General features: G+C 38.5%; 1 protein-coding gene across 2 annotated transcripts; it reads right to left on the reverse strand.

The window, feature by feature from the left end:
* Positions 1-2,018: 2,018 nt before the first annotated feature.
* LOC130151747 (sulfotransferase 6B1-like) lies at positions 2,019-10,563 on the reverse strand. 2 transcript variants are annotated; one of them, XM_056344406.1, is made up of 9 exons: positions 10,470-10,563; positions 9,811-10,056; positions 8,201-8,340; positions 7,465-7,554; positions 6,703-6,829; positions 5,810-5,904; positions 5,136-5,292; positions 4,059-4,164; positions 2,019-2,326 (listed from the first exon to the last, which is right to left on the reverse strand). In XM_056344406.1, the coding sequence occupies exons 2-9, from the start codon at positions 10,010-10,012 to the stop codon at positions 2,314-2,316; spliced, it is 930 nt and encodes a 309-aa protein (XP_056200381.1). In that variant the 5' UTR covers positions 10,013-10,056; positions 10,470-10,563; the 3' UTR covers positions 2,019-2,313. The 2 variants fall into 2 exon arrangements, with proteins under 2 accessions (XP_056200381.1, XP_056200380.1); XM_056344405.1 differs by having other exon boundaries at positions 2,019-4,164.
* Between the last annotated feature and the right edge of the window lie 355 nt (positions 10,564-10,918).

Genomic DNA, 10,918 nt, shown 5'->3' on the forward strand with positions numbered 1-10,918 from the left:
AAAAAGATTCACCTTAGCCTTCTTTTGGAAAATTGATTGGGGAGAAGACATGAGGTGTGTGATGGGCTGGTATAATTCTTCTGGTTTCTTCATCCTCTTTAAAGCAAATAGACAGAAATACAATGTAAAAATCCTCTTTCCTCTTCAGTGGAAGTATATAATTTCAGGAAGCATAGGTTAAAAGGAAAAGAAAAAAGACTAAACCAGAAAGAAAGATACTCTCTTTTCTTTTGTTTTTGTTTTTGTTTTTGTGGTTTTTTTACAATTGGCAAGCATCTAGCAGTGGTAAAGTTTGAAAACCACTGCTATTATGTCAGTCAACTATGTCTTACCTTGTAAACAGATTCTTGTAACAGTTGTAATTCTTGTAAACAGTTTTTCTGAATTGATTTTTCACCTCTGATTACTTTTCACCCCCTCAAAAGTTACTCATCCTTCAAGTCTCCCACATTCATTTTCTGATATGGCAGGTTGCCTTTTCCATCCTCCACTTTCCCACCTCCTTACCCTACTGAATGCAAGCATCCACAGAGTATCTCTAATGGAGCAAAAGCACATGAGATGTTACTGCTCTGAACAGCTGTGTCTGTCGGGGTGAGATTGTAAGGGCAGAAAGGGACTGAACCCTTAGCTCTGGGATGACACAGGAGAGGATAAACTTCAGAAACAGGTCATGGTCTTGTTTTCCATCAGATCAGCAAGGGCGTGTCTACTGTTTATTTTAGTTTAGGTGTTCTCCAACTAGTTTTAATCTAATTAGTTTTATAGAGTAGTGGTAATGTAGTATAATTGATATCTGAGGAGCTACTGATAGAGCTTGTGTTTCCCCTGTGAGCAGTGTAGCACCCAATCTTTCCAAAGATCGCTCCCAGACTCAATAACAACTACCTAAATAATTTCTCATCTGAATATGCTGCAAGGTTAACAGCCTTTGAAGATCAATTATTTCCCTTTCTTAGCTAAAGTAAATGTGCTACTCACATTTACTTCTCAATGCCCAGTGTGCCTGGAAAGCCTCACCACAAGCAAGGGCTCTTAGGCAGTACCAGTGTCTGAAAAGTTGAAATTTCAATAGGATTCAGCCAGTGAAAGTACGGAATGTAACTCTAAAATCTGGTATGGATCTAATCTGGGAAAAAATATGACTTAAGGAAGTCAGACTTGGTACACTCTTGCCCGTTTCATAAACTGGAGTGTTTGGTGACAATTTAACAAGAATTAACCCAGACAGGGGATCATTAAGAACATCGAATGCCATATTCCAAGATGCCTACAAGTACAGATCTAGAAGGGACTTAATGTGACTTTCTAGTCCTCCCCTGTATTGTTAGAGTACATCAAGTATGCTTATCTTCCTCCTGCCAGATACTTCCTTAAATTTCTCTGCCGCCTCCCTAAACAGCATTCTCCAGTTTAGTCTGACCTGCAACCATAGGCTGTAATAATTATTGCCTGTGTCTTAGGTATGATCCTCCTGTCACTGTAGGCCAGAACAAGATTTGACCTTTTTTCGTACACAGCACTTTCACCATGTTAGCCCTTGCTGAGTGTGATTCCTCAGGTCTTCTCATGCCAAGTGCTGCTTGACTGGTTTGCCCCCATTAATTACTTGTGCCTCTGGTTTCGCTTTTCTAAACGTAGCATTTTAAACTTACCTCTACTGAACTTCATGTTTGCCAACTTCTTCTTGATTTGTTGTGGTGTTTTGAATTGTTTCCCCATTTTACCCCAGTACTTTCAGCCCTCTGTTCTGATCCCCAGACTGAAAAGTCAGTCATATATGATACTTTACTGTCTGCCCACTGTGTTAAGAACAGTGTTGAACATGATTAGGACTCACCACTAAAGGATATTGCTTTAATTGTCCTCCCAATTTTACTGTCAGCTGGCACGTACAGTTTGACCATGAGCACACTATAGCCACCAAGTTCACAACTGCCATGTAAACAGGCAGATATTCTGACCCTGCCTCTGAATGCCTTTTGTCACTGTTGTATGAATTTCTAGGAACACAGATCTACTTTCAGTATTTTTATTTTATTTCTATAACCAAATTTGCAAGTTGCAATCTCCACATATGAAGCCATACATTTGTTGATCTAGATTGTGCCTCTTCTGTCACATAATTTCAGAACCTCTCTGATGTTATCAGCTATTGCATCTTCTGCCTTGACACAGAGTCAAGGACCTTTCTGCTCCTCAGCCCACCCCACCACCAAGTAGGCTGGGGGTGCACAAGAAGTTGGGGGGACACAGCCAGGACAGCTGACCCCAACTGACCCAAGGCATAGTCCGTGCCATATGATGTCATGCTCAGCATGTAAAGCTGGGGGAAGGAAGGGGGGAAGTTTGGAGTGATGACATTTTCCTTCCTAAGTAATTTTTATGCATGAAGGAGCCTTGATCTCCTGGAGGTGGCTGAACACCTGCCTGCTGGTGGGAAGGGGTGAATTAATTCCTTGGTTTGCTTTGATTGTGTATGTGGCTTTTGCTTTACCCATTAAACTGTCTTCATCTCAACCCACAAGTTTTCTCACTTTTACTCTTCCAATTCTCTCCCTCGTCCCACCTGGAAAGAGTGAGCAAGTGGCTGGCTGGTGCCTAGTTGCCGGCTAGGGTTAAACCATGACATCTTACAGATCACTACAACTACCTGAAAAGAGGTTGCAGTGAGGTGGGTGTCAGTCCCAAATAACAAGCAATAGAACAAGAGGAAATGGCCTCAAGTTGCACCAGCTGAGGTTTAAACTGGATATTAGGAAAAATTTCTTCACCACAAGGGCTGTCAAGCACTGGAACAGGCTGCCCAGGGAAGTGGTTAAGTCACCATCTGTGCAGATATTTAAAAGATGTGTAGACATGGCACTTAGGGACATGGTTTAGTGGTGGACTTGGCAGTGCTAGGTTAACCATTGAACTCAATGATCTTAATGGTCTTTTCCAACCTAAATGATTCTATGATTCTATAACTCAGCACTTCTCAGGCTGCACCTGGAGTACTGAATCCAGTTCTGGTGACCACAATTCAAGAAAGACACAGACAGAATGGAGGGGGTCCAAAGGAGGGCCACAAAAATGAGAAGGCTCAGGGAGGACCTCGTCACAGTATTCCAGCATTTAAAGGGCAGCTACAAAGAGGATGGAGGATTTCTATTCACAAGGAGCCACATGCAGATACAACAGGCAATGGGTGCGAGGCACAGCAGGAGAGGTTTCATCTCAATATAAGAAATAAATTCTTCACAGAGAGAACAACCATTCACTAGAACAACCTCCCAAGGGATGTAGTAAGAGTCCTCATCACTGACAGTTTTCAAGATGCAATAATCTCATCTAGGCACCCTTTCCCAGGAAAAGCTGGACCAGATGATCTTTTGAGGTCCCTTCCAATTTGGGCTGTTCTATTATTCCATAAAAGCAGTGCCTCTGAGAGGATCTTGCCTATTAACACCAGCTCATAATCTGGAATCCATCTTGAAATTTTACATTCAGCGATTAAAATCCCTAAGAATGCTGATCCCCATTCCCCTTCATTCTCCTCCCTCTAATTTTGACCCAGTTTGTGCTGAAGTCATGGGGAAGATATCCTTTGTCATCAGTTAAGGTTGTGCCAGAGCCATATTTTTGCTAGTGATCTTTTCTGTGAAGATATTGCTTGTTTTGAAACACTTTTGGAAAAAAAACCTACATATTAGATAAATTTAAGTAGTCTAGAAAGACTACGTTTGTCTAGAAATAGAAAAGGGGCATTTCCTTCCAGGTGATAGCTCCAGAAACAGCACTGTTAAGTTTATCTGAATATGGTTAGTTGCCATCTTCTTCAGCAAATGAGTGTAGCCAAAGCAAGCCAAAGATCTCGCCTTTAAAACAAAAGCCCACTATTCATCACTGTCACTGTAAAGGCTGCTACAATGGGATTATTACAGTAATTCTAAGGTGCTTGGATTATTTGAACTAATTTTCTGGCATATAGCATTCACAAAATCTGAGAGTGCATTGGAAAGCTCTAGCTCTAACCAAATTCAAGTACTCCTCAGGCTTTACAGTACACGTCATACTTTAACTTTGTTCCCAGTTTAGTTCCTCCTAAACGTTCTTCAAAGGCTCTGTCCATTTTCTCGTTCTGATCTTCACTGAAAAGATTCCTCCAGTCACCGACACCACCTTTGAAGAAACAAATAAAGTCTTGAAAACCAATACATTTTATTATGTTTTGTTCTATAGATCTGTCACTCTTGTTCCATTGTACACTAAATGGAGTTGTTCCATTTTTCAATATAAAACTTCACTCATTTTTGCAGCAATATAATTACGTGAAGTCAGTGGAGCTACAAATCTGTGAAACTGCTATAATGCAGAAGAATATACTCCTTTTAGGGAACTCTGTCCAAAAAAAGCAGCCTAAAGTCCTGATTCCCTGCAGCTTTCTACTCCAGTGAGTTATGACTGACAAGGTGGAAGATCATGAGGACTTGATCAAGAATCATCTGGCAGGAAGCAGAGTTGGGTTTCTGTTTCCTTGGCAGCTTGAGTTTTTATCCAGTGACTTCTTTAAAGTAAAATTCAGAAATAGATTCTGACAGCCAGATCGCCCCCCTCATGTCTGTGTCCCCTATACTACACAAACAATAGTAGTTTCTCCTTCTTTATGTACCTGATTTTTGTATGCTAGACTTACTTCTAACCTGTGAGTGTGAACAGAGGATTGGCAGTGGCCCTTTCTGGAGATCCTACACTCTCCTAAAAAAGTGTTATCATGCCACTCAGATTGCGTTTGACCCAATTTTGCCTGCTCCAGCAAGCCTCTAATGGCTGGAGCATCAGTGATCTTGGTGCAGAGACAGGAGTTCAGGCACGTGACAGTTCCTCCCTCCTGCCAGTCATGTGTGGGCCTCTAAAATTTTCTCTGTGTGGTTGCTTCTCCTGTGCTAGCTGCAACCTTCTGCCAGAGCCTTGCTGGGTCTCTTCCTCTTCTCACCACTGCTCCTTGACTAGTCTTCTCAAGCATAACAGTGATAACCTGCTTGACATCAATCTATAATGCTAGTATGTGTGCAAAAAAGAAGCAAAGGTTTGGTGGCCCAGGTTCTTGGTTGTGTGACATTTCTACCTTTGGACCTCTTGGAGCTTCCTACCTTTGCGAAAGAAAAGATTGCCAAATGTCCCATGGGTCTTCTGTGAGTTCTTCTTCATTGACTGGAAGCTGCTTCTCTCTACCACAGTCTGAAGCTCTTTCTCAGTCAGGGGAATCCCAAAGAAAGCAGCTATGTTTTTCACACCCAGGACGGGATTCTGAAAAGAGGAATGTAACATACCACATGGCACTTGAACAGATTACACTGTTTTCTGAGGTGTTTGCACGTCCCTACATCTCCCTGCTGGCTACGTATATGCAGTATTCATGCAGTGAATGCAGGAGTGGAGGTGGTACATAGTGTTTCTCTTTTCTGTAATTATTTCAGAGGATATATGAGCTGTCTTCCTATAGATCACAAAAGATTGCATGTCATTGACAGTTGAGGAAAATCTACACTGTTGAATATATAAAAGCTCAAAAAAAATTATTGAGGATTTTGATTTACAGTGACTTGGGCTTATATCACAACTAAAGAGAAAACAAGAATCATTTTCACAAACAAATTTTTCAAAAGGCTTTTAAGTTTGAATTTCACCTTTCCTTCCCTTATATTAAAATTCTCTCTCATACAGTATCACACAATTTGAATACACTACATGAAAATAATGGTTAAATGATTAGGAACAAATGGTCTTTGATGTATAAAATATTGGTAACTATTGGTAAACTCACCTCTTTTAGCTCTTCGTAAGTTATTGTCATAACATTTTCACAAGTCGCATATTTGTTCCATTTAGAAAGGTATTCAAAGTAGCACCCCCAGGGCACTAAATAAAATTAAAAAAAAATAAGATGAAGCATAAATGAAGATTAGATAAGCTCCTTATGAAATCAACCAGGTTTTAGTCCTTAAACTGATCCCTCAGCCGTGGACAATATTAATCATGTCTATGCCAGAGTTTACACCCTTTTGTGCAAATTATCGGGGTTTGCTCCAGGCTGTTTTGTCACCTGCACATGTCTCAGGCATATGAAACAATTTGTAAGTTGGCACAGTAAAACATGTTAGTATTTCAAGACAGATGTGAGTCCACCAAAGAGCTATTAATACTCAAACCATCTCTGACTCCCTTAATCCAGTTCAAAACCTTGCTTAACCCTCCCTTCTACTGGCCATGTGATATGCCAGACTGAGGAATTTATGAACCTTTAAACTAGTGAGATTATTTTCTTTCTTTTTTAATGCACTAGAGTTAGTGCAAATCATTTCTCTCATCAAATTTTATGTGTATGTGTTTAGACGTCTGCGTGGGCACAAGATAATGGACATTGGAGAGGCGGGCTGAAGGGGATCCAAGATAAAGATAAGGAGGAACTGCTTCTTCCAGAGAAAATAGCAGTTTGTGTCAGTTAAAGTAGTTTGTGGGAGTGCAGTTTTGATAAGGTCTTATCCTCGGGCAGTAAGACAAGTACAGTAAACTTTAGTTGAAAATTCTAACTTTCAACCTTTAATCTCCATTTTTGTTCTGTAAACCAAAAAATATTAGTGAAGCTGATTTACAAAGTGCAATTATTTTAGACAAAGTCAAAGCCTTGAATAATTCACACAGAATAATATACTGTACATTTCTTTGTCATGAAATCTACGAAGAAATCATCCCAGGTGTCATAGGAGGGAAGAGTAGGTATGCCATTGGCAAAATGGTAAAAAGATGTCGCTAAATCTTTTGGATTGCGCGTCAGCAACAATATCTAGAAAAAGATAAAAGACATAACAGACTATAGTATGAAGAAAACAATAGTCTACTTTATAATTTCAGTTTGGGGAACTTCTACTATCTTGTATGGTACTTGCAGAAATAGCAAATTCACTGTAAATTCAGAGGGTGAAGTATTTCACTTTGCTTCCGTACCTTGTGTAGATGATTGCATATAATCATTAAAATATCTTTTGCATTTTAAACAAATTATGCAGAATCTAAGTATATTTTGCTCAATACAAGCATCATTAGTTTTTTAGGTAGTGGGGAAAAATCACAAAAATACAAATTCTCTCCAAAACTTGACATGCTAAAGTGGTTGTGACAACACCATAAAATACATCCCATAGGAAATTGTGTCAAAATACATTTTACTACTGGAGGATTTATTGCACACACACACCCCCATCTCACTTATGGAGACTGATACAAAAGTGCCAATAAGGACAAACTAAGATTAAGTGAGTTGAATGGTAATACTTAAACAAGCATGTAGAAATGGCCACCCTGCGCACATTAAGTATAAGAGTGGTTCTGAAAACTGGCAGAAAAGTACTTGGCTTTAAAGTAAATTGGCTTAAAAAAATCTGTCAGTGTGTTCTTCAAGACATTAATATCAGCACTCACCTTGGCTTTATTTTTGAAGACAGAGCTGGGAAGATTTTCAGGAAGAAGATGAGTAACCATAATTCTTCGAGAAGCTCGTTTGTTCATTCGCTTTCAGAATTGGAAGGAAGAAAGTAGACAATTCAGTTAATACAACTATTCTTTTAATCAGCCTATGATAAAATATTGTCTTGCTAAACTTATCAATAGTTATTGGCTGATAGAAGTACTAATTTTTTGTAAGTGTTATCCTGGGATCTTAGTGGACTGCTCTGAGGAGCTCTAATCTTCAAAGGCCCCTGAGAATGAGCAATTGGAAAGAAATTAGCCATTGCTAAATCACTTCAGTGATAATGAATTTAACTTGTTCTGTTAGACAAGCGATCATATCTGAAGGTAAGATGCAGAGTCTAAATGGGGGTATGTGAAAGCTGAAGGATCTCAAAAGGAGAGAGAAGGGGTGAGAAGGAAGAGCTAGTAAAAGCAGCAGAAGCCAGTATTTCAGTATGTGGCATTTCATGAAACTCTTCTTAAATAGAAAACATGCTACACTGAATTTCTGCAGTTCTTCTGCATCTAATGAGTATGTGCTCCTCTCAAGGCCTCTGAAGTGTCCATTTACCCGTTAGCATCCTGACCAGATGCCACATACAGAGAAGTGTGAGAGTTCTTATCAAACAGTTGAATTTTCACACACCATATATTCAGTATTTGAAGCACAAAATTTTGACCGCTTTCATATGTATTCTGTGCCCACCTCATATTTCCCAGTATCTCCAATTTCAAGGTAGGGGAATTCTTCTAGTTCTTCATCATTCACCCTGCTTTCTTCATTCTGTGTTTTCTTTTCAAATATGGCTACCAGATCACCTAAGATTTGACCTACCCAGTTTGTGCCTGAAAGGAAAAAAAAAAAAAAAAGATATTTTTTTTTTTTAAACCCTTTAGAATAAACAGAAATGGATTTGCCAGGAAAGTCAAGAGGTAGGTGAGTTACCTGGATTCCTTTTATGTGATACAATCACAGCTGACTATCTGGACAATTACCTCTCAGGGTCCTAGCTTTTGCCTTTTTAAGGATACATCTCTCCAACTCTAATGGCTCAGTACATCAGAAATTAAATTGTATATTGTAAACTAACCATTAAAGGAGAAGAACCACAAAGATTCAAATAGGAAAACATGCATTAATATAATAATTTTTTGTTGTGACAAATATAAGTGGGATTAATGTGATAAACCTATACCTCAAAACTTATTATATATGGTTTCTGACATGCTGCACAGGATTCTCTTGGAAGGAAAGATGGGTTGCAGAACTTCAGCACAGGGGGGAACAGGACTAGATCTGAAATTTGTGCTGCATGTGCTCATTTTCTTTACCAATCAGCAAAATTTCTCTAAAGTAACATTTCCATAACACTTTTTTTTTTTTTTCAGAACATAAAAAAGAGCCTATAGAGAACTTGCATCTTTAGTTTACCATTTCTTGACTTCTGGACAAGAGATTCCCACATCTTTGTCACTACAGTGTTAATAACTGCATTATGGTGCATAGCATTTCTTCAAAAATAAAACACGACAAAAAAGCAAAAACTTTACAGTCCTGTCAACTGTGACTATTTACTGTAAAACAGTGTGAATCCAATCACTAGAGAAGAGAAAAAGCTACATTAAAATCGATATGAGACACATCCAATCCAAATGTGTAGCTCAAATATGGGACAAAATAGGGTGCTTTCAGGCAGGAGTGAAGATGTAGTAAAGACCACAACCCTAGCAAAAATCCCTTGATTTCCCAATAGTCAAAAATCTGTGTGTTCACTTCAAGTGTTACAAAAATAATTTTTGATACTTATGCATTTCAGATATTCTTGACATCTATGTGAAAAAAAGAAAGAGAATATGCAGTGTGGCATGTGAAGGTCCTAAAAGCTCCATTCTGTATAGAAAATATAAAGCTATTAACTTTACAAATATAAATGTGAAAGCAGATCCTGCACTATCAGGAGGTCTAGTTATCTCTGGTATGAGAACTGTACTTTAATTATCTCTAATTTGTACATTTAATTTCATAACTGTAAAAAGTAAATATAACAGAAACCTTTACATACTATAGAAAAGAAAATCAGATGTCTTTTTCTCAGCCACTTGAATAATTCCCTATATAAAATCTTCATCATTAACTTTGTTGTGCTTTCTCAGAACAAAATTAATTCTACAAAATTTTGTGAAAAGTCTAAATACTATTATTTAGTTAAATATATAGCATTAAATATAATAATATATATTATATATATATTTAGTACAAACCTTGTTATTTGCCATTACATTACTTGATTTATGAAGAAAGTAAATTATATTCACCAGATTTAGGGTATCCTGCCAAAATGACATCATCACTTCTGGCTTCAAGGGACTCCATGGCTCTGAATACTTCAGGACTACATAAAGTAACTGGGTAGAGAATCCCCTTGTAAGAAAAAAGCAGTTCGTCACGACGCAGGGTGTTAGCAGCAGCTACTGCCTTATCAACTAAATCAGTAAAATTTTTCCTGGACTTCTCCATTCTTCTCTCTCTCTTACACACAGGCTCCGTCACACTGTGAAATCCTATGCAGAAAGAACCACAGGTTACCTTTTAAAAGGGTTTAGGTTGTTTTGGGGGTTTTTGACCCTTTGAGCAATAATTTACTACTCTTTCTGAAACCATACAGAAATACACACCTCCAGTCAAAGACCTTAAGTGATTTCACCCTTTTGAAATCAGCAGAAGTTGAATATAAGCAAACAAGAAAACACAATTGCATTCTAGGTTAAAGGGCTTAACTAACTTCAAAATACCATGCCAAAAAATCTGTGATTACAGCACAGAGTTTGTAAAAAATTATATCAAAATACAACTACATGAATTGCAGGCTGGTGTTAAAGCAGCATGATCACATTTCTCATAGCAATTGTGCTCTTCCCAGTACTCGCTCTGCTGGGACCTTTTGTTTTTTTGTTATATTACTCATCATACTCACCCAAATGGGATCAAAACCACGTTGCAATTGGGAGAGAAAATACTCGGTGCACTAGCAACTGAGCTGTGAACCATGCCACGAGGATGGCTGACTGCTCCCTCCAGCTGGTGCCCAGGAGGGCACATGAACACACACACTCTTTGACCATTGTTTGGACCGCAGTACAGAGTTCCAGTTTTCTAGTAGTTACACAAAGATGACTCATCTATATGTGTTCTTTCCTTAATGAGCTCAATTGTTGTTTAACAACTGATCAGTCATTACTGCATTGGTCATAATATAACCTCAGCTACAATGATGAGCATTTATAATGCACAGCAGGTGCATTGAACTGTCATGGACTGAAGCTAAGAAAAAGTGTTTAATTGGTATTTTTACCTGCTGGCAAAAAAAAAAAACCCAGTGTTGAGGCAATACACAAAATTTGGGGTGGGAGTGGTGTAGAGAGT

The sequence above is a fragment of the Falco biarmicus genome, chromosome 6, assembly GCF_023638135.1.
Source record: "Falco biarmicus isolate bFalBia1 chromosome 6, bFalBia1.pri, whole genome shotgun sequence".
NCBI lineage: Eukaryota > Metazoa > Chordata > Aves > Falconiformes > Falconidae > Falco > Falco biarmicus.